The 26,062-nt window shown below is 44.9% G+C and overlaps 1 protein-coding gene across 2 annotated transcripts in view; it reads right to left on the bottom strand.

Moving 5' to 3' along the window:
- The window catches only part of RAB11FIP4 (RAB11 family interacting protein 4), a 117,461-nt gene extending 97,162 nt beyond the window's left edge, over nucleotides 1-20,299 (bottom strand). The window contains exon 1 of one of the 2 annotated variants that reach the window (XM_054083307.1): nucleotides 20,008-20,299. In XM_054083307.1, the coding sequence (XP_053939282.1) occupies nucleotides 20,008-20,151 (144 nt within the window). In that variant the 5' untranslated portion in view covers nucleotides 20,152-20,299. The remainder of the gene's footprint in view (nucleotides 1-20,007) is intronic. The other variant, XM_009563919.2, reaches the window with a different exon arrangement.
- Nucleotides 20,300-26,062: the final 5,763 nt, after the last annotated feature.

Raw genomic sequence — 26,062 nt, 5'->3', positions numbered from 1 at the left:
ATCTAGTCATAAAACGGGTCCTGTGCAAAGGAGTCTCATTACCAAACAATAAAATGTTATTCCACTTGAGGCACCGGCACAACACTGCAGTGAGTAGCTGGGATATATCATGGATGTATGAAAAGAAGCAAATGCCTTATGCAGTGTTACATAAAACCCATTAGAAACTCCAAGCCTGGCTGGTATGAACCTATTTGGCCTGTACTCTCATCTACTGCAAGTCAGCTCTCACAACCGCCATGCAGAGGTGGAGAGATTCTAAAAATAACCAGTGCAGGGACAAGGAGAGAAGGAGGAGGAAGAAAATGTTTCTTTGGCCTGGCTGACAGATTGGGCAGCAGCTCACAACGCCCAGGAATGCTTGGTTCCAGTCCTGCTCTGTTAGACTCCCCGATGTCTCAGTGGCAGATCATTTATAGAAACTTAACGTGGCCTAAATACATATATAAGACAGGAAGAAGGGATTTTTTCAGTGTGAGGACACGCCAGAAATTGTCATGAATCAGCCAAGAGAGCTCTGAAACAGGACAAAATGTGGCTGTCAGAGAACTGATGTAGGACATCACCCTGATGCTAAGTCAAATAGTCACAGCTGCTAATTCAGTGACAGGAATACAGTCCCCAGCCTGTTTAGCTGGAGGTCTCTGATATAAGCTGTAAAATTTGATTTAAAAAAAAAAGAAATCACACTCTGCTTCCCCAGAACAAACCACTCTGGAGAAGCCAATGCAAAAATCATACTGCTGGGCGAAAGCTTTCCTCTTCTGCTGGAACATTATACCAGGGCTCGGATCTGAGTCTCAGAGTCCTGTCACATTCTGCCCTTCCCATTCCCGTTCTCATTTAACTACAGCATTTTCTAATTTTTGCACAATTAATGCTGCATAAGTGAAAAAGGCTTCCCATAAAGTACTGGGAAAAGTGATGAAAGCAATATAATTGAACTATTTAGATTAATGGTCCCAGCACACGCAGCACATTTTATACTAAGTCACAGAGCTAAGTTTATACAGTACCTGGGAACAATTTCAAGCAGATGTAACACTCAGATTTCATCTAACACTTGCAGCTACCTTGTATTTTATCACTGACACTGACTTCAGGTTACTGTCAAGAGATGGGCAGATATGGCGAGAGCTGAAGATTAGGCATAAGATACCATTAAAGCCAACACAGATGTACTGCATCCCAAATCCTGCCCTTGCAAAATGAGCGTGTCCTGATGGAGCAACAACCGCAGCAAGGTCTGGCTAGATGTGCAGATCTCCTCTAGTCGCCCACTAGAGTGAGACCTGAAACACAACAGCAACACTCCCAACACTGTGCAATTACATCAGATGCAAGATTGAATAGCGGCTAGTTAGGATTAGAGCAAACAGAAGCAACAACAATAAATTTTACTTCCCTATAATCACAAGGTTTTCTCAGACTCCTTGTGTTATTTTTCCCCTAGTGAAAGCATTCAGAGCAATGCTGGAGTAAGAGAGGATAGAGAGCCTGTAGCACTCATGTAATTATCAGTTGTCATCTCATCTGAAAGACAATCCAGAAAGGGTTGTACAATTAACTTGTTCTTCTCTAGCAAGGGCACTGCATGAGAAATAGTTTGGAGGCTCTTCTTTCCCACAAACAACATATGACAAAGCTGTGTTCTCAGTTCAAACCCAGGAACAGCTCTGTTTTTACCTTCAATATTACTGTCTTTGATTTGCACAGAAAATCAATTGTTATCCTATAGCCTTAGACCACAGTTAGTGCTGCAGCTCTGTGTCCTGCTCTGGCGATGGCGTCTACACATACTTCAGCCCAGGACATGGGTATACTGTGCAGGCTAAACTGTCCTGCGATATCTGGATGGTACTCTTGGGTGTACAGGTCTCTGCAGCACTCCACTCACAGGAAAACATGTTAAAAAATGCACAGAAGCCTCAAATCATGCAGCCAGAAGCACTGACATTACACAATTTGGTTTAATTTCATCTCACCACGGCACACGATAAACAAAATTTGACTTAAATGAAATAGCAAACACCGCCTCTGCTCCTGCAGCTGATGGGATCTGTGCTGTCATTTTCCAGGCTCCTGAAAAGTCCCTGTGGGCTTTGATCTCACTGAGTGCTCAACAGTGGCCTTCAGGAGGATCGCACTGCATGGCAGCTTAATGCTCCGTACTCATCCTAAATATTACAGCAACAACCTCAAGCAGCATCTGGACCGTTCAGTGCAATCTATGTGCCCTGTATGTGGGCTCAGCACTGATGGGGATTTTGCCCTTTACAGCTTTTGGAAATAAAACAGGGAAGAAGAGGCACAGGATATTGCAAACTCATCGCCTGTTTGGAGCAAATAATGAAGGGCAAAGTGTAAGAACCAGAGAAGAATGGAATATTGAAAGGGTCAGGTGGCAGCAATAAAACATCACACTTCGCATTACTATTGAACAGAACAATTTATCAGACACTGTCAGGGAACTGTAATACTGGTTCCACTTCCTCACCCCTGAAATAAACTTGTTACATACCAATTGCTGAGCAGATAGGTATCTACAGCCCGTGCAGCCCAGTGACAAAGCTACCATACATCAACTACTCCTGCTCTTCAAAAGGACAAAATTTACACACTAGACAATGTCAAGATAAAGCACTGATTAAATAAAAGAGAAAGTCACTGCAAATGCTGCTTAGCATTTTTCACTTCACTTCATAAAGAAAATGGAACAAACTTGGGACCTGCCAAGAGAAGAAAGGAAATACACCAAAGAAATCACCACCTAGCGCATAGCGTGCAGCCAGCAAGTTCAAATTCTGACAGCAGAAAAAAGGCAAGAGCAAATCCTGTGCAAATAACTCACCAGTAAACGTTTGGAATGAAGGAAAAGGCTTTAAGAATGGGGCTGAGCACAAACAGGAATCAGGGACGCTAAAATCATGGAACTAATGTAAAATATTTAATCTTAGAAGTAGAAAAGAAGGAGACAGCTGTAAAAGCGCTGGATGTTTCTAAAGCACAGGATCATCCAGCAGCTGATCACACCAGTGTTCCCACTCTCCACTGCAGCACAGAGAAGCATATTTGGCTAGGGAGGAGGTACACCAGGATGTCACCAAAACAACACCGATTACTAAAGGTTTCCAAAGGAAGGCTGACACACGCTGCTTCCTCCTGCACGGGCTGGTGGGGCCAGAGCCACTGCTCAGGGACTTCTGCACAGCACAGCAGCTCTCCGCCAGGCTGGCATCCACCCTTTTGCCTGCCTCCTCTGCACAAAAAAAAAGGGGAAAAGAAATTCCTGGTCAGGCAGAAAGCTTGGGCAGTTTTACCACAACAGCTGTGCATACCTGCATCTCTTAAGAAGATAAAGAAACCTGTAAATAAAATCTGTAAATATTTGAAGTGGTATTTATTCATCCCCTCCTTGTTTCTTCTGTATAACGTTACATAATGGCTTTGCGAATAGGGCTCCTGAATTCTAAGCACAAACTCGTACAGCTCATTTTACTCTAACAGACCCAACACAGGCCCTATTCCAGTCTCAGTGTGGCATCAATCAGAATCTCATTAAAGCTCAGTTACACCAGTGCTAGAGTGATGGAGAACAGAGACCCTTGAAGTGTCCTTCAATCTAAAGCAATACAAATTCTAAACAGAATTTTGTCATCTAATAACATACAAAGAGAAATTCAAAATTCTTTTTCCAGGTGGTTTTCTACGAGGTCATCAAAGCCACCGTTTCCTTTTGTTCATGCTTCCAGTGTTTTCAAGAGTGTCAGAGGACAGACAGGTTCTCCCTATGGTTGTCTCTTCTATGCCAGTAAAAACAGAATGTGAAACTTTGGGGATTTGCAGCAGTAAAGACCAAAGATGGTAAATCTCAGATAAAACATCTTTGCTTTTGTTTGAAAAGATCAGCAAAATCTTACCACAAGGACAAAGACATTGAACAGATTGAAACAAGTGCTCTGTTTGCATTTAAAAGTTTTAATTCAGAGCTCAAAGGCATTTTGGTCCAGGCTTGGCTGAGCCCAGTGCAAGCAAAACTGTGAATGTGGTGCACAATCAAAACTGTCCCTTCCTCACTGCCATAGATACACCTACTTTTTCTGTAAAGATTCAGACTTGAATTAGGACTAAGATTTTGTTCTTCCTGAGCAAGAAATTAAAGCAAGAATGAGAAGATCTGGTTTTAAGCAGCTGGTAAAGGTTACAAATCACAGTTGTCATTGGTAAATAAAAGTGAACACTGCAGAAAGATACCGACAATAAATGTAGTGGTTGCACGCGTGTTAGTCTTTTGCCTTTAGTACTGCAGAGAAATCTGCTGATACCCTTCGAGACAGTACTTCCATGCTTCTCCCTCTGTGTTCACTACAACTCACCCATCAGCATTTCTGCTGAGCACCCCTTAGCACGAAGCATCAGGACTGACTGCTCGCTGCGTCTGTCCCATAATTTTATAATCCAATTCAATTTTAAACATACTGAACAGACACCAGGAAAGGCACCTTATTCTCTTCCACTATATCCCAACAATTCTGAAGCTTATTCATTTTTTTTGCACCTACTTCTAGCTCTGTTCTAACTGCCGTGGCCCTTGGTAAATGATGCTTTTCAAAACACGTGCTTCCACCTCTTCCCCTTCTCTTCATGTTACCTGTATTAAGTAAATTGGGCCCTGATCTCGTCACCTGTGAACACAGGGAGCCCTTCTCAAGTCAAGGGAGCTCCATAAAGGCAGTTGGGCAACCACTGATCACAAACACTCAGACCAGACAGTGAAATGGAAAAGCAACTTCCAGTTCAGCAATGTATGGTCAGCCTTTTAATAACAGGAGAAAATAAGATGTCACATTTCAGGCTGTGGCTTCTGACAACAGCCCACCTTTGATTTAGGAAGAAAATGGGATGGGAAAAACTTATATAAAAAAAGCTATTTAAAGACAGCAAGAGTCTCAAGAGATACAGGTAGTTTGGCCAATTTCCTGCCAGATATTGAGATAACACTTCCACATAATGCGCTGTTGTGCTGACTAACGCTTCACTGCAACAACCTGTCAAAATATGTTGACAGACCTTCATGTAGTGAATAGGAACCTGTTTATTTTACTATTAATCCTCCTACTATAATTCAGCTTGATGGAATCGCATACGTCCTTTTGTTCCCAGTGGAACAAAATTCCCAGATTATCCAACGGGCAGATAAGGCCAGTTTGAGGATGCTACCTAGAGGGGGTTTTTTCAGGTCTGGATAAACAAAGCTGTTCATACTTTTGAACTCCAAGATCTGAGCTCCCTCTAAAGTTCTACAGAAGATGGGAACTTTGTGAAGGGATCTGACCCTGCATGAGCTTGGAAAGATTTAAGGAAAAGCGTATGACAATAGTCACTGGAAAGACTGCTGTCCCTGCAAGACTGAACATAAATCCTGCCAAGGGCCTCAGAACAGGGCTAGAGGCAGCCAACGAAGAAAAGATTGGCACAGGACTAGAAACCTGAGAGGAAGGGAAACAAAACATAAAGATCAGCAACATGTTTAACGCGTCCTTTTCACTGAGCGTGTGAACAGTTGCCAGACATCAGTAAGATTACTTGGTGTCTTAGGTCTCTGCTCTTAAAGTCTGCAAGACTTTACTACAAAAGTAGCGCACGCAATCTGTGCACTCGGGTGAGCCAGCAGAGAATTTCCTGCATATATTTTCCTTTTTCTCAGTTATTTTTATTAACCTGATTGCTCTTCACTGCAAAGAGCAGAGCTCTTGGGAAACCAGGAAATATATATGAAGCTCATCTAGGGTGTGATGTATTCAAGCACCTTTTCTGCACCCGAGTTATTTTAAAAGGTCAGATATCATTGCAAACTGTAAATGAAGAATACCTGTATGAAAAAATCTTCTCCTACATATATTTTATTTTGTGGCATGTATACACGAGCTTCCTCACGGCTGTCTGTGATGAAGGTAGATCTCAGAGATCCTTAATAAGGCTGCAGAGCAGTTTATTTTTCCAAACAAAAAGATTATTCCTATCTTGAATTTATTTAATATAAATATTTGAATGTTTTATGCCAAACAAGTGGAGTCAATGGTTGAGTCACAGAGGCTAGCATTGCGCTCTCGGCAACTACAGCCCTCAGTTTAATCAGAAATCACTGCCAAGGAACAAACAGTGTTTGTTGCCAGACCAAGTAGGTTGTCAGAATATTTTGCGTTACCATTTAGTGTGACAACATTATCTCAAAGTCCTGACTCAGACCTGCCTGGAAGATACACTTTGGAACATCTTGATCAGTGAGCTAATTTCCTTCCCAGCCCCACTCTGCTATTCGGAATCTCACCTTGCAGGAATGCTGAGCAGTCTAGCCCCAATCCAGCACAACCGCGGAGCCTGTGCTTCGAAAGGAGAAGCACGCTTGCAGGGTGTTCCCACCTGCTCGCAGCTGCCCAGCAGAACAACGTTCTGAAAGAGGCCACAAATAGTCCCACTGAAGTCAGGGTTTCTCGACCATGAGCTGAAGTGCCAGTTCAGAATTTTTCTGGTTCAAATCCTCTGTCCACACAAGTTTCTGGTTCTCCATTTTCTGCTTCCTAGCCTTCCTCCCTTAGAGGTATCCCTCAAAGAGGTATCCCCTGGTTCATCAGGAATATTATGCTATAGCTTAAGAAGACTGATTTAATCATATTTAAGCGTTCCCAACAGGTGCCTTGCTTAGCCTTCAATATCTTAAAAATTTTACAACTACTCTCAGCAGCTGCTTCCTCTGCTTAGCACTACTTACAGATAATAAAACAGAATCAAGCAATAAATTAACCTCCTTTCTGGAAAAAACCTGTAGCAGTGAATAGAAATGATAGATTTCTACTCTGCTTGTAGAATTTAATAATGAAATGTACTTTTGCTGTGGAATTTTATAGCATGTTAAAACCTTAGAAAGCCGTCAGTTTTTACATCCCTGTGATTTCAGATTAATTTCCAGAGAATTCTGTTAAAATGGATGTCCCCAGTCATACGAGACATCTTGAGGAGGAAAAAAACAAGGCTTAAGTTCAACAAATCACTGCCACACGCATTCAAATTGAATCTTTTATTCCACTCCACCTTTGTTCAACGGAAACCATCAACGCTTTTATCTTCATCCACCTAGACCCTCCTAACACTAGCGGGAGCTGAGCACACACCTAAATGCTTGGCACGACTGAAGCCTACGGTGTTTCCTCCCATTCATTGCCTGTATCAACTTTACCAGTTGTGCCAGGCTACCCACCAGCGTCTGACGTTTATTATCGCCCGGTGTTTGTGCCAAGAGGTTCTAGAGTACAGTCCACCCCAGGCTGAACAAACGCAGAACAAAGTTCCTCTCACCCTGAAAAACCCAGAACTCAACCTGTTTTCAGGGAGACTGTACTCAAGAGGAGACAAAATCCTGAGTTGACTGAATTTCTCAGGAGTCATTCGCAATTTTGGGTATGCTGAACAAGACATTTAAGAGCACTGAGTTCCAGGACTGCTGAACATTTTACCCATAACAAAAACGGAGCCTGGTGCTGCCTCTCTGCATACAGGGCTGGGGTGAATAGTTGTTCACAGATTCTTCTCTAAGTCACAGAGAGATTTCAAATGCCCTTCTTTGACACTCCATCAGATGTCTACTAAGATGCTAAGAGGACAGCACACTCTGAGTATTAATATAGCATGATAAAACCTGTCTTCCAGAGCCACCGGTTGGTGTATTGCTCTGTTGCATTCCTAACAGCAACAGCAAAGAGGAAGAAAAGAGAGATCAGAGCCGCATGGATATTTACCGCTCCAAGACACTCTTTTGTAACACCACTTGCTGAGTGAGAGCCAAGGCTGTAGGAATCTAAGCCTTCGTTTCAGATCTCATACCATGTGGCAGACCTTGAATATTCATTACCTATTAAAAGCTTTGAAAGTGTAAATTCATCCCACAATCAAGCAAACTGATTTATTCACACAGCTGAGTCACATTCATTTACAGCCTGTGACCTAAATCTATTAATCCGGCACTAAAAAAAAAAAAAAAAAAGGCCTTTTTTATTTTGGTAATATTCCTTGAACAAATGTGAATATCTTAAAATTGTGTGTGGTGTTTCTTTTCAAGCAGCGGCTGACACAGAGCTCAGCAGCGTGTTAAGCCTCCCTTCCTCGCTGGCCCCAAGAAGTGGTGCAGATGTTGCTCGTGTTATCTGGTGCATAGTGACCCATTTAACGATGACTCCACAAAATCTTCATGGCAATCACATCAGCTCAGTAACAAGAGTCTCTGAAGTGCCAAGCAGCAAATATCATGGAAAGCTCACCTAAAGGGAACAGTAACATTTAACAGAAAGCACAACAGCCAGTTCTGTCACTGGGGAAAATTGATCTGTTGAGAACAGTGTGTATTTGGGTCTAGCAGCTCCTGCATCTTTTTCTAGGGCCAAGGTAAAATTCTGATAAGCCACTGCTGTACTTGGGAATAAAATCACATTTTCAAAAATGACTGGAGCTTTTCGGAGCTGCTGACTTTCAGCAGAATTACAAGAAGCATCAAATACAGTTTGAGGGTTTACATTTAAAAGGCCATCAAAATTTAATCTTTTGATAGCTTCTCCTTTCCTCCTCACCTGAGAGCCTATGACACTCCTGAGTTCATTGCTGATATCATAAGCAGTCCCACGAGCTCCCAAAGGAAGAATGAGGTTTTTGAAAGGTTAGTTAAAGTTCAGTCCTGTGCTGAAATTGCCATCACAACGCAATTACGGCATGCACTTTGGGCTTTGAAATCAATTTGCCTTTCAGGCTGGTGGTTTACTCCTAGAAATCAGTTCATGCATGCGGGTATTAAGATACACACGCATACATATCCCAACAGTGTAAACACTGATATCCCATTTCCAAGGCTCACAACTTTCACCTGTATTTACTTTGTATTCATCCACTTCTGTCCATCTGTTTGCAATCTGTTTGAAGAGAACATCCTTTTCCCCCCTTCCCACCGGGATTCTTCTGCCTAATTCATTTACGGCAATCACAGGCTGGTCTGGATGGCAGCACACAATCAGCATTATTGACAGCAGGTTCACCAAAATTAAGCAGGCATAATGACTAGCAAACTGACTTGCATCAGCAGCAAGAGTGGGGGAGAAAATACAGGAAAAAAAAAAGATAAATGAAAGTTGAAATGGCATTGGTTTGGTTAGAGAACCACCTTCTGTGACCGGCACACCTGCTATTCAGTGAACACCACAAGGTCCTAAAGCACCGTGAGTTTTGAAGTAGTTATACAGTGTGAAAAGGGAAAGAAAGGCACCAGATCAACGAGGCCAGATCACACAGGCACTTTCAAAGGACTCCAAGAACATCCTTCTGGAATCTCATTTCTTCATGTAAAACCCCCAAAATCAAAGGCCAGCTCTGCATCTTTGCCTGTGTAGCTCCATAGTCTCTTGTGAAGCCAACAACAGTCAATCCAAGTGTCCCTTCAGCCCCCTCGTGCCACAGAGCAGCTGGAAGATGAACCTGATTCTCATATCCCATCACAGAACAAAGTAAAAGAGGGTGGGGTGGGATCACACCCAAAGTTTCACAGCTACTATCCATGGCAACCTCTCCTCCTGTAAAAAAGGTACTTGAAATGTGTCTTTTCACACTTCTTCCCCAAAATAGAGACAGTTAGCAATTTCTTGCTATGAGAGGAGTCTACTCTCCTACTCTCTTCATCAGATACTGTAAATCCAGGGAATCAGTGCTACAGAATAGTGCAACATCTACAAAATGCATGGGAAGCACTGAATCAGGAGAAGTGCCACTGAACAGAACACATTGCTGAAGAGCCGCTGTGGCAGCCAATTGCAATAAACCCAAAGGTAATTTATAGCCACATTATGCCACCAACTCAAGCAAGCAAGCTTTTCACATGAAATGTTGTGTAAAGCATCCATATTTATAACTTCTCAGACCAACTCCTCCAGCAAACAGGTACTAATTTGCTGTAACACAGCTAGACCTCACTGACCACTCTCATTTAAACAGGAGCCACACACCAAAAAGCACAAGCACCAATGAGCTCAAAATTGAAGCTGTCCCTTCCGAGGAAGGAATAAACTGGGAGAATAACATAGCGAGGCCAGAACATCATGCATTACTTCAAATAGTCTCCAGCAAAAAACAGCACCCAGATAGAGCTGTGATGCTGTAGAATGGCAGTGGTGATTACAGTCCATTCATAATGTGTCCCTTGAGGCATCATTGATTCTCATGCATTAAATATCCCTGCTGCATGGTACCATCCTTCTCTTCATATCATTCTGTGGCTCCAGGCAGCAGACTGAGAGCAGCAATTTAGCCCAGCATGTGCCAATGCACAGAATATTCAGTGCCCACCCCAAAGGAACAGCTAATACAGAAGATGACCGATCTCTCTGCCAGCTGCTCCACCCGCTCAGAGAGCTGCACGGTTCACTCGTGCCAAGCACAAGGCAGAGGAACCAAGAGGATGCTTCCACACACCAGGCTTGTCAAGTTTCTGAAGTTGTACGTAGAATGCCATGGGGAAAAAACTATTGCCAGGCATAACAGGTTTCCAAGAAAAATACAGGAAGAGAAATCACACGCACACACAAAGAAAAAGCAATCTGTGCCTTGTACTTGTGGCAAAATGGAAGTAGTTTGTGAATATTTTATCTTTTCCTGAGGTTACCTGGGTGACTACCTAAATCAAGAAACAAATTATTTGTATCTGGCAGCATTCACACCAGGACAGTAACTTGGCCAATGCCAATACAGGTCAATGAAGTGCTTAGGGATATGATTTAGCAGTGGACAGGTTTGGTTGAACTTGATGATCTCGAAGGTCTTTTCCAACCTAGGGATTCTAGGATTCTATGAAATTTACAGTACATAACAAACTATCTTTTCATCCATTGGAAAGACATCGTGAACTTGGTTAGAGCCAAAGCTTCCAACCTGGCTGACAGACATCCAAAAATCCTCTACCTTATTGTTAGAGTCACCTGGCAACGTGAGTACTCGGACCGTTGTGAGGTGGTAGATGATTAATGAAGATAGTAATCTGTCACCCCGAAACAGCACCGGCAGTTACAGATGTATTCGCCTCCAAATTTAGACTTTCCCAAATGACAGTTGGCAAGAGCAGACTGTTCAAACTTATTTCATTCTCTAAACAAGACACATTGCACTGTCTGATTGGAAGCAAATATCACAGCACTTTCCAGTAAGTGCATCCAACTGTGCAGAAGAGCTTGCATTTGGCAAAGGGCACACAAAATTCCCAGGTGAGAAGGCAAGATGCAGTTTTCCTCAGTGGAAACTTCCACGCCTTGTAATTGCTCAGTCAGAGGAGCAAAACTGACATTATCAAAGCTCCTTTGAAGATGTGTCCCAAAACGCTCCTCAATTCTTTATTTTCAAACAAACCCAAAGAGAACTGAGGAATGAAACATCAATTCTCTCTTCACACTGGAAGCTGAAACTCACAGATTTCACCGGTGTCTGGTTGTAGTAAATGAAGTCAGGCTTCATCTGCTCAGGACCACGGAATGATCAGGCAATTGTGATCACAAGCTGTGAAAACCAATAGCCAAAGCAACAACCGCTTGTGAGCAAAACATCCTTTGTTCTCTTGTACCACTCTTTAAAGCTGTTCTGCTTCCTGCACAAACTCATTGATTTTCTTTTCTAAAAGATTATATTCTTTTCTTACACAGCTCAGCATCATCCATAGTTTTGCTTTACCTATCGCTTTATTTTCCAGCAGCTCTGGATAACTGCAAGCTGAACACAATTCCAGTTAGGCCAAGAAGAGCCGTACTGAAAAGTATTTTGTTTTCCTCCTACATTCAAAGTCTCTGCTCTTGCTTGATACATAACTTGCTAAGTAACTGATTTTCTGTTTTCTTGCCAAATAGAGGAAATCAAAACCACTTCTTTTTTATTTTTCATGTTTCTCAGAAGAAAACAGCAGCAAATGCTTTGTCTTGAGCAAAATCTTATGTTTTGGAGCATTTTCACTTGTTATTTGCCAACTATTTCAGTTTAAATTTTGTCAATAAAAGCTAGATTCAAACAGAAACAATCAAGACATACTTTATAAAACCCCAAAGGTGAAGTTAATTACATTCCTACTTTCTAAAGGCAAAAATAATTTGCCAAACTCATCTGAAATCTTAATTGTTTTGTTTTGGAGTTTTTTTTTCCACTCTTCAAACATAAACCTGACTCGGAGGCGGCACGTTACTTGCCAAAAGAAGAGAGAAAACATCAGCTTTAACTGAGACAATATTATGCTGTTCTGTATTGCTGAGATGCTGACACATCCCAAATGAGCCAACACTTTGAGCTTCTTAGCACCGAATAAACACATAATGAATTGTCCACATCCTACCATAACAATTTCATATTGTCAACAGATACAACTGCTGTCAGAAACGTCTGACAATGGGAGGCAACACACGCGTTTGAAGCGAGTTGCCAACCTCTATTGAGTATGCCCATGGCAAAGTTAGGATACTCTGATTCGGAACAGCTTAGCCTACAATGTTTTCTCATTATAAAAATGGATTATCTGATGGAAAAAAATCCCAAAGACACTCATTCAGAAAGAGAGAAAGACTATTCAACATCGCAGTTCTTTTTAGACCAAAGCAAGCACGCGGCTTCAGAGCACTCTCATCAATGAGTTATCTTTAGCCTACCCAGCAGCACTTGGTTCCCAGAAAGATTCCCCAGTTCGGAGCATCACAAAACACTGCCCCAGAACTGAACTGGATTCAAGACTTATGAAGGGGCACTCCTATTTTTGCTTTTAACTGCACACCAAACATGCAAACAGCATTCATAGTTATATAGAAACACTCTCCAAGTGAGGCCCTGCAATTATATCGAGTGAAAAGGAACTGAGATGATCATACAGTGCTTTGTTTATACCCACACGGCTGCTGTAAAACCCTGTTATAGTACTAGTGATTGTCTGCCGCTCTCTTTCATCATTCGTGTACTTAATCACACCCTGCACCGAGGTAACTGCTCTCAGCAGGTATTCATCCAGCAGCCCATGCCAGTATCTAGGTCTGAGATCACGTGTGTGTCTCCTGAAATACTGTGTATTTTAAGAACTGTTAGAACTTCACCTCTAGCTCTCGAGCAGACAGTCTGATTCAAACGGCAAATTGAGGATTTTAAAATGTTTGTGAATATTAGCATTAAAATCAGATAAAATTAATAGGAAATCATCTTGTCAACTACAAAGAGAACAAAACCAATCACATTTACTTATCTAAACATTATACGGCAATTGATTTTTTTCCACTTTGTTGCTATAAAAGCACTGCTGCCGAGCATGAGTCAATTCTGCTAAATTGTAGGTAACAACGCAATTTAGAAACCAAGAAAAATTGTCTATTAGGAATTACCCCTACAAATACCATATGGCAGTGGCTTGTTCCCCCTCCAAGACTTACCCTTCCAGCAATTTTGTATAAGTGACTTTTCAAAGCTTAATCGCATTAGAGGAAAATAAAACTAGTATGTGCTAGAAATCCAAAATTCTCCCTAGGATTTGGAAGAGTAAATTTCTGGGGAACATGCAGACCTATCACAGAGGAAGAAAACCAATTTTACAATTTAACAGCATGGACTGAATCAGGCATGGAGAGGGGGGGAAGAGGGAGAAAAATTCATATCGAAAATAGATGGTCTTGCTAGCAGCTGAATGTTTTAACTTCAACAGTTACACGTGTTCCCCTCCATACTGTGCACAAAAGATGCACTATCACCTTCTATGCTTGATCCATATGCTAACCTTTATATTTACTTCTGCATTTAGTGATAAGACAACACAATATCACTGTACCTTTACTAAATGCAAACACTGAGGTAGTAATAAAACAGAATCATTTATATCTCAAGAACCGCTATCAAAATTGTTTGCCGTTCCTTAAGGCATTAACAACTTTTATTTCAGATCACTGACTTGGATGGCAAAATCAATTCTTCACCATACAGATAACCGCCTCAGAGCTCTCACCTTTGAAATGCAAACACATTACGTAAGGAATTAAACTCCTGAGTGCACAGCAATCCTGCAGTTTCGCTCTTCCTAATAGCGCTCTAGAAAATGTTTGCTTAACAGTGAGTACTAAGCTTGCTCTCTGTCAGCTGTTTTGAAATACGTTTAGTTTCAGGATATGCCAAAAGGCAATTTTAAACAAATTCACTGCTAGTTTGTATTGAATTAGGAAGGTCACAGTGTCTGTGTCTTGACTAATCCATACACCAAGTACCCCACTGTGCCATTTCAGAACTGCATTTTTCCCAAGTCACTGTAAATGATATGAAATATCTGGGTCATTAGCAAACACAGTTTTAAGGAGTCTAAACGTGTGGCAGCCTTGCTGTTTCCTAGAGAACACTATTACGCAGAAGCGTTCATTGTACCCTCATTACATCTAGGCAAAGTTTTTATTCTTCCTTTCAGTAACTGTTTCCAGGAAAAGCAAAGAAGAAGTAAGTCATAACTCTTTTCATCCTACATTATGAGAATGGCATATCACTTGGTAACACCCTAATACTTTTCTTTCAAAGTCTAGTGCCAAAGCCTCCTTTTCTCAAGGCTGCAGGGACATCCAGAGCATACTGCACGTTATCAAGAAGGTATGAACTTGTCTCTGTCATCATGCACACTGATGTAAATTTGCAGTGATTCCATTCATCTCTGGGTGCAACTCTGAACTGCGACACCACAGCCAGGAGCCTAGAATGCACCCGGGCCTTTCAGAAAGACTCCACACTGTCAAGCAGTGAAATTACACTCCTGCTCCTTACAGGACAACCTAGTTATGGAGTGGTTACAATAGAAGGGCTGTGTTGAGAGTATGACTCCACCAGGTGTCCTTGGGAGACATCTAAGAGCAAATCCAAATGGAGCATCAGGACTGTCATTCAACTCAGCCAGCAGCCACAATCTACTCCTTGGGCACCTGATGTCGATGCCTTTAATTTCAGCCCAGAATGGAGATGAATGGAAGAGACTTAAAATAGCAACAAACATCTCCCTATTTCATTTGTTTCATTTGTTCACCTAACATACACAGAATCATAGAATAGTTTGGGCTGGAAGGGATCTTAAAGATGACTCAGTTCCAACCCTCCTGCCATGGGAAGGGACACCTCAAATTGGATCAGGCTGCCCAAGGCCCATCCAACCTGGCCTGGAACACCTCCTGGGATGGAGCAGCCACAACTTCTCTGGGCAACCTGGGCCAGGGCCTCACCACCCTCATAGTGAAGAAATCCTTCATGTCCAGTCTAAATCTGCCCCTCTCCAGTTTATACACGCTGCCCCTTGTCCTATCACTATGAGCCATTGTAAACAGTCCCTCCTCAAATGAACTTGTTTTTAGCTACTGCTGTTCTACACCACTAGTAAAGCACTGATTTCAAGTGAATTACTATCCACTCGCAAGAATAATTGGCCTGTAGATTATTATCAGCTGCTCAAGGTCCCTCCCAGGTGTGACACTTCTTCAAGCTGATGAGCTTCTGTTGATCTTACCACGACAAACATTACTGTGTAAGCACCTGCACGGTTTGCACACCTCCAAAAGGTGATTACATACCTCTTCTCGCCAACCCGTTCAGTACGCTTCACCGGTTGCTGAAAACCGAACGTAGAGTTTAAATAGAATCAGGCATAATGAAACATCAACTGGCACTATCTTGAAATACACATTCACACGATCCCTTGCCAGCACTGGGGCTTGCTGAACACGTCACTCACAACGCTCCTAGACGCTCGGCTGCTGGTGCAACTATCATCCCAGTGAAAGGGAACCAGATGGTGAGCGACTCTTGGCATTTTTCAATGTTATGCGAAGTGTTTCTTCAGCTAGTGAGCACATGCCATCCAGTCAAGTCGCTTTGGAAACAGCCCTTCACGTCTTTCTTCAGATTCCTCCACAAGCGGCAAACAGACCATTCAGTGGGAAATCAAGGCCCAAGCCAGCTATCTTTAAGTGCTGAACCAAAAATCTTGGCTAGGAGTTTCCGTTGTCAGTGGAGATAAAGAAGCATCTCTGAAGGATCTGTTTCACCCTTGGGTCCTGTTTCACCCTCTGAACATTCAATTGCTCATCAATGACCACAGAGGAAGATTACTTTAGACAACTCAGTTAAATGCATACGGTCACACAGGCCAAAAAGAGGCCAAAATGCACTCAACTCTAACATTTTTCAGAAGAGTACTCAACTCTAACAGCCTGGTCTGCTGTTAATTCGGGCATGATTCTGCTCCTGGCTTTGCCAAATTAACATGGCCAAGTCATTTATTCCTCTAGTTGAAGCACATTCCTTGTAGGGCAAAGCCAAAATTTGCAAGCAAACTTGCTAGACATGCTTCCAGAGCCCAAACACCTCCCCCAAACAGCCCCTCTGAGGCAATCGTTATTCCACTGCAGTGGACTCAATGACTGCACGGCAAGAAGAGGATTTCAGTGTGCATGGGAAAGGCAGAATGGAAGGAGGTACAGCAGTGACTGTATGGCCTTAAAGAAGAAAAAAAAAGCCTCAAGCTACGAGAAGCAGAGGCCTCAAAAGCCCACTAAAAGTAAATCAGTAAAAAAGTAAAACAGAAATACTTATTATTTTGGCTATGCAGGTAAGGACTGCTTTGCTTGAACAGAAAGCTGCTGCCTTGCTGCAACATTTTGCCTTGGGGCAGTTTTCAGAGTTGTTACCTTTCAGGACTGATAAATTTCAGCATGTTCGACTACACATACCCACACACACAAAGTAGAAAGAAAAAAAGGAAAGAAAAAACAGAAAAGGCCAAATGCCCTACACAGCCCAAGCCATGAGCCCTACTGAAGATATAGTATTAAGAAATTACAGACTCCAAACTTCGGATGGTGGTGGCTCCAAGGAGGTAGAGAAGTGGAAAGCTGTGTTTATCAGGTCAGCACAACTGAAGGGATGAATACTCACTCATTTCATAAACACGACTTAGGGCTGCTGTTGGGAAGAGTCAGAATTATTCAGGCTGCAAGGCTACTAATTAGCATCCTTCCTGTGACCAGATGGAGCAAATAACTTGCACATGAGGGCAAATCAATCTGATGCCAATGGAAAGATTTGGTTTGAATGTAAAGGGAGCTGAGGTGGATCAGGCCCAAGAAATGTAGCATGTGGAAATGTATAATTAATATTTAATGACAGTAAATATGTTCTAATGTGTTAAAGGGATCTGTTCTCTAGCAGTGCCTCCTCAGTTTAATTTCATGAGCTGCATTCCCACACAAAGCTTATTACGTTCCTGCAGATGCACGGTTGAAAGCAGCATCCTGTATGGGAGAGGAGTTTCTCGCCGTCTCCAAACATCAACTGCCATTCATCACACAAAGTTTTTAATAAGACTGAAAATGAGACTAGCTCACCTACAGTGGTTGTTCTACAGTAAATCTGCACTTGAAAAACTGATTCTGTACTTCCCTAGCAAAGCTCTTTTGGTGATTTATAAATCCCATTTACTCAGCTGACACATGCTCCTCTGGAGTTAAGGTACCCCGAGCCAATGACTGCGACGGACATAGGGAAGTAAACCAGAACAAGTTATATTATGACCCTGACAGATATATAGATACAATTCTCAGACCCAGTTTTTTAAGTGTCTTGTTCGAACACTGCCAGCTACAACTGAACAAAATACAAAGGATGCATTTCTCATCGCTGGGAATCTCTCCCGTCCCTGCCCAGTAAGCAAGCCCACCCTGAAACCCAGATACCACCACTGACAACTGGTACTCTGCTGTTGCTGTCACTGTTGAGATTTCCAGTTTTCTCTTCCTTTCCATTCTATTTAAAGACTCCCAACTAACACAGCCCAATTTACTCTAAGCTTATGAGATTACCACCTGAATTCTCCTTTGCACCCTACAGAACCTGCTCCCCTCTCACAGCCTTGGAGATTCCTAAGACAAAAAAGGATTATTATGATTATCGGATCCATCCTGCTGCAAAATAGCTGATGGAATTTGACCAGTCTTCCTTAGTGCTGCAAGAGAAAGCCACTCATCTGCCTCCTAATAAATGTAGCAGTGCAAAAGGCAATGCTGATGCAGTGTATCTCACAGTAAAGATTTAAAAACCACTTTACTATCAGTTTACATAAAATGATACAACTTACCAAGAGACAAATAAAACCAGAATCAATAAAGCTCTCTACTGTTACTGATTTCTCCTGTTCATTTTGCTGGTTAAAACAAGAAACTCCAGCATCTAATTAAGAAACCGTTTAACAGACCTGTGACTATCTGCAAGCAACAAGCCTTCTGTCTGCTGGTCTTCTGATTTCATTCACAAGCTGTGCTTCATTACCACCGGCACACCAAAAAAAAGTCATTTGCTCCAACAGTTACTGTGGATTCTCTCTGGTTTTGCTGCTTGTTTGGCATTTTTTACACATTACTGTTTTATCCACTCCTCACATTAACTTGTTTTTTTGTACTTCAGGAGGTCGGCTAATACTGGTTTTCTGGGTTCTATCCCAGCCCTAATCCTGAGGATTCTCCTAGGGAAAGCAAGCGTTCCTTACCGGTTAATTTTGATACAGCTGCAACCCTTGACTGAATCACTGAAAGGAACCGTTTCAAACCAAACCCATACCATTCTCCTCACAGACACTGGCGTGAATCCCACTCCCATTTACACTGATGCAACGGCTCCACCGAGACCAGTGGCACCACTCCAGATTTGCGCTGTGTCACCGAAGGGCTGAACGGGGTCTTTGCTTCCAACCCATCAGCTGGAGGTTTCAGGGTGCCTCCTTGGACGCTGCCACCCCTCGTGCAGCCATGGCAGCTCCAGCTCCCTCAGCCCAGGCTCTGCTCCCAAGATCCCACCAAGCCCGGCGTATCCGTGAGGATACAGCTCGGCTAAGATGAAGCAAGCCTGTGCTGTCCCCAGAATAAATGCATCTCCCTGAAAGGCACCGACACCCCCAAGCACTCCTAGCCCTGGGGGTGCAACTGGAGAGGGGACTCATCTCTCCATCCCAGGGAAGCAGGTCAGCCTGGGAGTCTGGGCTGGCCTGAGGAAAGGGGGAGGCTCTAGAACCCACCAAGGGAAGGAGGGAACAGAGCTGCTTTTTGGGGAGGACTCTGTGGGAAGGTGACTGAGTGGCCCTGAGGGAAGGGGGCTCCACGAAGCCATGGGGAGGGAGGAGTTCTGGGACCCCACAGGGGAAGCAGGGGGGCTCTGGGACCCCCTGAGGTACAGAGGGGAGGCTCTGCGTCCCCTGGGAGAAGGGGGTGCCTCCAGGACTCCCTGAGGGTCAGGGGGAGCCCGAGTCGCCCTGATGGGAAAGCGGAGTTGGGGGTCCCTGGGGGACAAGGTGGGATGCAGGATGCAAAGAGGGGTGGGGGTGATGGGGGGGGAGTGCTGGTTGACAAGGGATGATGGGGCTGTGAAGAGGGGCAGGAGAGGTGACGGAGGTCCCCGAGGGACAGGGAGGGTGTGGGGGATGAGAAGGAGTAGGGGATCATGGGGATGTGAGGAGGGGCAGGAGAGGAGATGGGGGTCCTGGGGGATGGGAGAGGTGATGGGGGTTCAAGAAGGGGCGGGAAAGGTGATGGGGGTCCTGGGGGACGAGAGATGAGGGGTGGCAGGGAGGGGTGACAGGGGTCTCTGGGTCCGGGGAATGATAGGGTGCGAGAAGGGGTGGGGGATGATGGGGCTGCGAGGAGGGGCAGGGGGTGATGGGAGGGGTCCTGGTTGACAAGGGATGGCGGAGCTGCGAGGAGGAGCCGGAGAGGTGGTGGGGGTCCCTGGGGGACGGGGAGGATGCGGGGTACGAGGAGGGGCGGCGGGTGATGGGGGGGTCCCTGTTGACAATGATGGGGCTGCGAAGAGGAGCAGGAAAGGCGATAGGGGAGACAGAGAATACGGGGTGCAGGGAGGGGTCGGCGGTCCCGGGCAGAGCCTTTCCCACCCCGCACTCACCTCGTCCCCCTGGCCGAACTGCAGCCCCAGGGCGACGAAATGCTCCACGCGGATGAAGCCGTCCGCATCTTCGTCGCAAACGTCGAAAACCTCCTTGAGCCTCCGCAGGAAGCGCAGCAGGCTCGCCGGCTCCATGGCGAGCATCAGCTGCAGGGCGGCGGCGCGGCGGCAGCCGCTGCGGCCATCATCGCCCTCGGCAGCGAGAGCAGAAGAGGAGGAGGAGGAGGAGGATGCGAGGGGAGGGAGAACAATAGGGCAGCGCCGCGGGGAGACGGAGGAGGGGCGGGGCGGGAGAGGGGGGAAAGAAGGGCAACAGGAGCCGAGGGAGAGGGGAGGGGTTGGGGCGGGGGGAGCGCGGGGGTACAGGGACTGAGAGTGAAGGGAGGGCGGGAACGAGAGCGCGGGCTGAGGGGTAAACGTGAGGGGAGGAGAGGGGAGAGGGAAGAGGGGAGGAGAAGAGGGATAGAGGGGAGGAGAGGAGGGAAGAGGGGAGAGGAGTGGAGGGGAGGAGAGGGGAGAGGAGGGGGAATGGGGAGTGGGTTGGGTCGGGGAAGCGAGTGTAAAGGGAGCGAAGGCTGAGGAGGGAGAGCAGATTGGGAGGGAGAGCAGATTGGGAGGGAGAGGAGAGGAGAGGAGAGGAGAGGAGAGGAGAGGAGAGGAGAGGAGAGGAGAGGAGAGGAGAGGAAGCGGGTTGGGTGCAGCGGGAGCGAGAGGGAAGGGGAGCAGGAGCGGAGGGAGTGCGGGAGCAGAGAGGAGAGTGCGAAGGAGGGGAGTGGAGGAAGAGACTGGAGTTGTGGGAGTGAGGGGAATAGGGATACAGGGTTCAGTGTGGGGATGAGGAGAACCAGGGAGCGGGACGGGGGGAATGCGGGGAGTGGGAGCAAGGGTAAACGGGATGGGGCACAGGGGCAGCAAAAGGGAGCTGCCCTGGGAAGGAAAATTGCCACAGGGAGGAGGGAATGGGGAAGGGGAGCCAGGAGGGAGAAAAGAGGGAGGGGAGAGGGAGAGAAAAGGATGGGGAGAGGGAGAAAAGAGAGAGGAGAGAGGGAGAGGAGAGGATGGGGAGAGGGAGAAAAGAAGGAGGGGAGAGGATGCTCCCCTCAACACCCGGGGGACGGCAGGCCTGGCTCCCCCCTGGGTTCCTTTCCCCACTGTCGCTGCCTCATTCCCCGTCCCTTTGCTGCCCCACACCACGGTCCTCCTTCCCACCACGCTGAATAAAATGCCCATTGCACTACAGTTTATCCTAAGAAAAAGCCATTGATCCTGGTCCGAAGATCCTGGTTCTGGCACAGGCTGCCCAGGGAGGGGTTGAGTCACCGTCCCTGGAGGTGTTTAAGGGATGGGTGGACAAGGTGCTGAGGGACATGGTTTAGGGAGTGTTAGGAATGGTTGGACTCGATGATCCAGTGGGTCCTTTCCAACCTGGTGATTCTATGATTCTAAGAGGTCCAGGTGTGAAGAAGGAAAGCAGAGTGTAGAGAGTTAAAAGGTAATGAAGGAAAACAATCAGCAGCGCTTCCCCTACTCCACTGGTGAACAGACCGGTCAGAGCCACTCCTCGTGGCTGGGTTTGGCTGAGGACACTGCTCACCCAGCTGGACTGAGACATCCCTGCTTTTGCAGGATTCCTCATAAAAGCCTTCTGCAACTGGTGGGCTCCACGGCTGTGTTTTAATTTGATCTCTCCGCTCTTTTCTTTCTCAGAGTATTTTTGACTGCTTTTTAAACCAACAGCTGTGAGCTGCCAGAGAAGGGAAGACCAGGAATGGTTCCTGCATTGTGCCTCAGAGCAGGAATGACAGGGCAGCATCCTGGGGAGGAAGGAGCACTGGCTGAAACAGGCTCAGGTACTCGCTGCCTCTGCCAGTGCTTCTTCCCCACTGCGGCTGCTGAGCAGTGTCCATCCATCACTGTGTGGTGTTCTGTTGGTGACTGATAAAGCTGTCCATCTAAAATGACCAGGAAAGTGGTTTGGAATTGAGACAGTATCCATTCATTTGCTTTTGCAGTGAGAGAGGTCCCTACTGCCCTTAGCAGCTCTGAAAAGCCCACAATTAGAGCAGGCTAGACAAATTCATCTCTTTTCTGGGAACCAATTGGCCTGTTCTTCCTAAGCAGTTTTGTTTCTCTGAGTACAATTCTCTCACCTCTTTTATGTGCAAATTCAGGGTTTGGGAAGTGACAGCCCTGTAGGCTGTAAGTCAGGCGTCAGTCAGCATCACAGTGACAGCGCACACCTCACCAGCAATACAGCTTCCCACATCCCCACCCTTGGACACAGGTAAGGACCTGGTTCCAGAGCCCGGGCCACCTTGACCCACCTTTAGTTTTACAAGAAATGCAGAGGAGTTCTGTTCCCTTACTGACGTACAAAAGGGTCTTTCCAGACTGGAAAAAAAAAAATCAAAGTGCAGAGATCAGATACGACCCTTGGGAAGCAAAGAACTTATGAAAAGGTGTGGAGATCTGAAAGTGAAAAGAGAAGCGTAATATTTGATCAGCAAACTTCTCTGAAGTTGTCTGGTTAAAGCAGGGTTCTTAAGATGTGTGGATGTTTAGCTTTTATCTCAGGACCCTTGAACTCATCTTCAGGTTACGTGGGGATTGAGTTTAGCACTCCCCTCAGAGGCAGTCATTCAAAGTATTCAAAAATCCATGAGCTGGTACTCCTCAGAGCTGTGGAAAGCACATTCCACCTGTGTGGAATCAGCTACTGTTAGTCTGCTCTGAAGTGGAGTTCAGCCTCTTCAAAGCTTCACAGCAATCTGTCATTTTCCCACCTGTTTGCACCCCTCCAAGTGCTCCTTGCTCCATCTGCCACTCTCCATGGGCAGGCAGGCAGCTGCACTGTCCCAGACAGGGAACTGGAGTCACACTTAGTATCGTAGGAAAATAAAAGGCATACTTATTTCTGACACCATGACCAGAGGAGGAATCCCCACACCTCAGAGGAGTCATACTCTGTCTCACTGAACCCAGTTAATTTCTATGGCCTTTCTTTTATCTTCTGCTGGAAGAACAAGCTTGGTCTAGATACGCAAGAGGCAACAGAGATTTAGACCAAAACCGTCACCACTAAAATCCGTGTCATTCTCACTTTAATTTGTGGGGGAGAAAGGTTAGAGAAAAGAAGCTCCAGGTACAGACTCTGCAGTTTGAGGAATTAGTACTGGAGTTTGAGAACTGCCACAGACAGCTTGAGTGCCAGGGAACACCGGAATTGAGCTGATAGGAGAACTGAAGAGGTTTTGGAAGCTGTCATTGTAGACAGCTGAATATTTTGAGGTAAGATCTGACAGCTGGGAGATGATTTGACAGCACTGAATGCAGGAGAATTGGGATGAGAGATGCTGACAAGAAAGGTCCCAGTTCTGAGAGGTGGGGCTGCCCCTTGTGTGGTAAAGTGACAACACTGAACTGAACATGAGCCACACTCGGTGGGCAACCACGCTGGCAAGGTATGGTTTGTAAGACTGAATCAAGGAGAAGGTCAACTTTTATTGCCAGTGGATGTAGCTGGCATTACTTTTTGCTGATCTCTGTCTCCAGTTCTAGGCAGAACATGCCTGCTAGTACCTGTGGGCTATTTTCCTTACTGGTATATCAAAATACTTGTTTAATCAGAGATGTCTGGCAAATTTTTCATTTGACTTACGTGCTACATGGAATAAATATTTTACATGCTGCAAATCTAGTTCTATGAATTTAAAATGTGACTAGTGGTGGTGCTACCATATTTGCTTGTTAAGGATAAATAGTTCAAGAGGAAACATTTCATTGAATACCAGAGGCCGTGGTTGTCATTTGCAGGATTTCTTTACGATCAGCTGCTTTTCCATCAATGTCACTTCCACTTACATAGCAAACCGTAATCTGGTGTCAGAAGCAGCATCTAAGGACTGCATTCCCCAAGGCTGATGACCTTATCTACAATTCTGGTTGTGTTCCAGTATAGAGCAGCAACATCTTGAGGCCCAGCCTCTCAGAGCAGCTTCACAGTATAATTTCTCTTTACAGTATACATAACATAACCCTCACTGAATATTTGGCTTCTAGTAGTCTTACTGTATTCTGAATCAAATCCCGTTTCCAGTTGACTGCTGTAGCTCCAATTAGCACCATAACAGATGTGCTTCAATAGTTGGATATTCTCTTTGATTTTAAATGTCACAAAGAACTGGTAAGAGCTTATTAATAGTCTTGTCCTACCTGGAAACTTAACACATAGTGCACACACAGGCCCTCCAGAGACACCGATCAAATGCTTTAAGGATAGGCAGGGAATGCACCGCTTGGAAAAGAGTGCGCCTAAATAGAAATCACGATACCGAATGCTATGATTTGGTTAAAGCAGGCTAATTTAGCCGTTATTTGCAATTATAAAGCATTTTTATAATTGAGGTTGTGCTCACAAAGACCAAAATATCTGTTCTCATCGAGTTATTGGTAAAATTAAACTGTCCTCTGTACCGGTTCACAGAAAGCCATTCCCACTGTAAATTCACAGGGTCAAACGTGTATTTCCAGAGCTGAGCAGGCTCACCATCTCCAGGGAAGGCACGAGGAGCCTATTCCCATGGAATCTGAGGGTCTGCTTCCTCCACCTGGCGGCCACCTCCCTGCACTGCTGCCACCAGCCCGGAGACTCCAGCTCTGGGTACCCTGCACGGGGCAGCAAGGCGAGGCTGAAGGAAAATCCTATGTAAAACGGAGGTGAATGAATAGTATGGGATAAAGCAAGCTTTCTCCCTGCTCCAATTAGTCTCACAGTCCTTCAAATGCCCTGGGACCAAATCTTTCTTTCTGATATATTCCAGAAGCCTCCCTGCTGCCTTCTCTTGGAGAAAGGACAGTACCCTCAGCTTTTTCTCGGAAGAGCTTTAAGCAGTTGGGTTGACTTACATTTACTTTAGATAAGAACGTGCAATGACGTCTGGCAATCTTGTGAAAGCAGCAACGGTGCTAGAAAACATCCGACAGCTGCCAGGCCACCGGGTCATTTCTGGACCTCAGTGCTTCAGATCTTCACTCGAGATTCTGTGAAGATCTAACTTCACACAGAAATGTTTAAAACTCAAAAACAATCAAGTAAAAAGCATACCTAGTGTAGTAGCTACAGTAATTTTCAACTCCTACCCCCAAAAGAGCCGTCAACAAGCCAACAACCCTCTCTACCTCTAAAAAGCAAACAATAACGGACCTAAGCCCAGACTCTTGAAGGGAAAGGCTTCCCCCTGTCCTCCAATTTATTACAAAAAAAGAATCATCCAGCAGCTATTAAAGACCAAGGGTGCACCAACCAGTGTATTTTCTTTAAGCTAACTCACTCCTAACACAGTGTATGAACTGCTCTGTAAGTTGTCCCTCACTACTTCAAGTAAAGTTTCTAACATTTTGCTTATTTTCTCCTATCTGAGACGGACCACGCAACATCTGAACAAATATGTTCCATCTGCAGTTTTATTACAGCCGACTACAGGAATGTAATTCCCAGATATTGCTGTACTTAGCAACAAGATCTGGGACAGAATAATAAAATTAGAACATGAGATACCACACTGGTGCTAAAGCCAAACAGCGATCACTTGTTGTGTCTCAAAACAGATTGTGTGACGTGATTTCAAGTTGGCTGAGTAATAGGAGACAAAGGACAGAACAAAAATATTTATGCAAGAGATTGTAGGTGCGGCTGTGTTACTGCTGTGACCATCAATAGACCAAATTGATTGTGGTAGGCCTTATCAAATCTACTGCCTACGGCTTGCAGATGGAATTATTCCAGCTGTCTCTTATGCTTAGATGATTCACAGCATCTTAAAACCGACACAGCCTTGTTCATCACAGTATCTACCTAGAAATTTTGGTATTGAGACTCAGGATAAAAATTAAAGGGAACAGAAATGAACTCCTGGATTAGAATTCAGGCAATGATTTTTGCCTCCCTCTTGTACAGTCACTCTGGCCTTACTTGTTCAAGTCTCCTGTGAATCTGTAGTTGCTTTTGCCTATGTGACATCCATGTGAATGTTTTGGATGAGTTCTACATCCTAAA

The sequence above is a fragment of the Cuculus canorus genome, chromosome 18, assembly GCF_017976375.1.
Source record: "Cuculus canorus isolate bCucCan1 chromosome 18, bCucCan1.pri, whole genome shotgun sequence".
In the NCBI taxonomy this organism is placed as follows: domain Eukaryota; kingdom Metazoa; phylum Chordata; class Aves; order Cuculiformes; family Cuculidae; genus Cuculus; species Cuculus canorus.
This window is presented reverse-complemented; position numbering and strand designations above follow the sequence as displayed.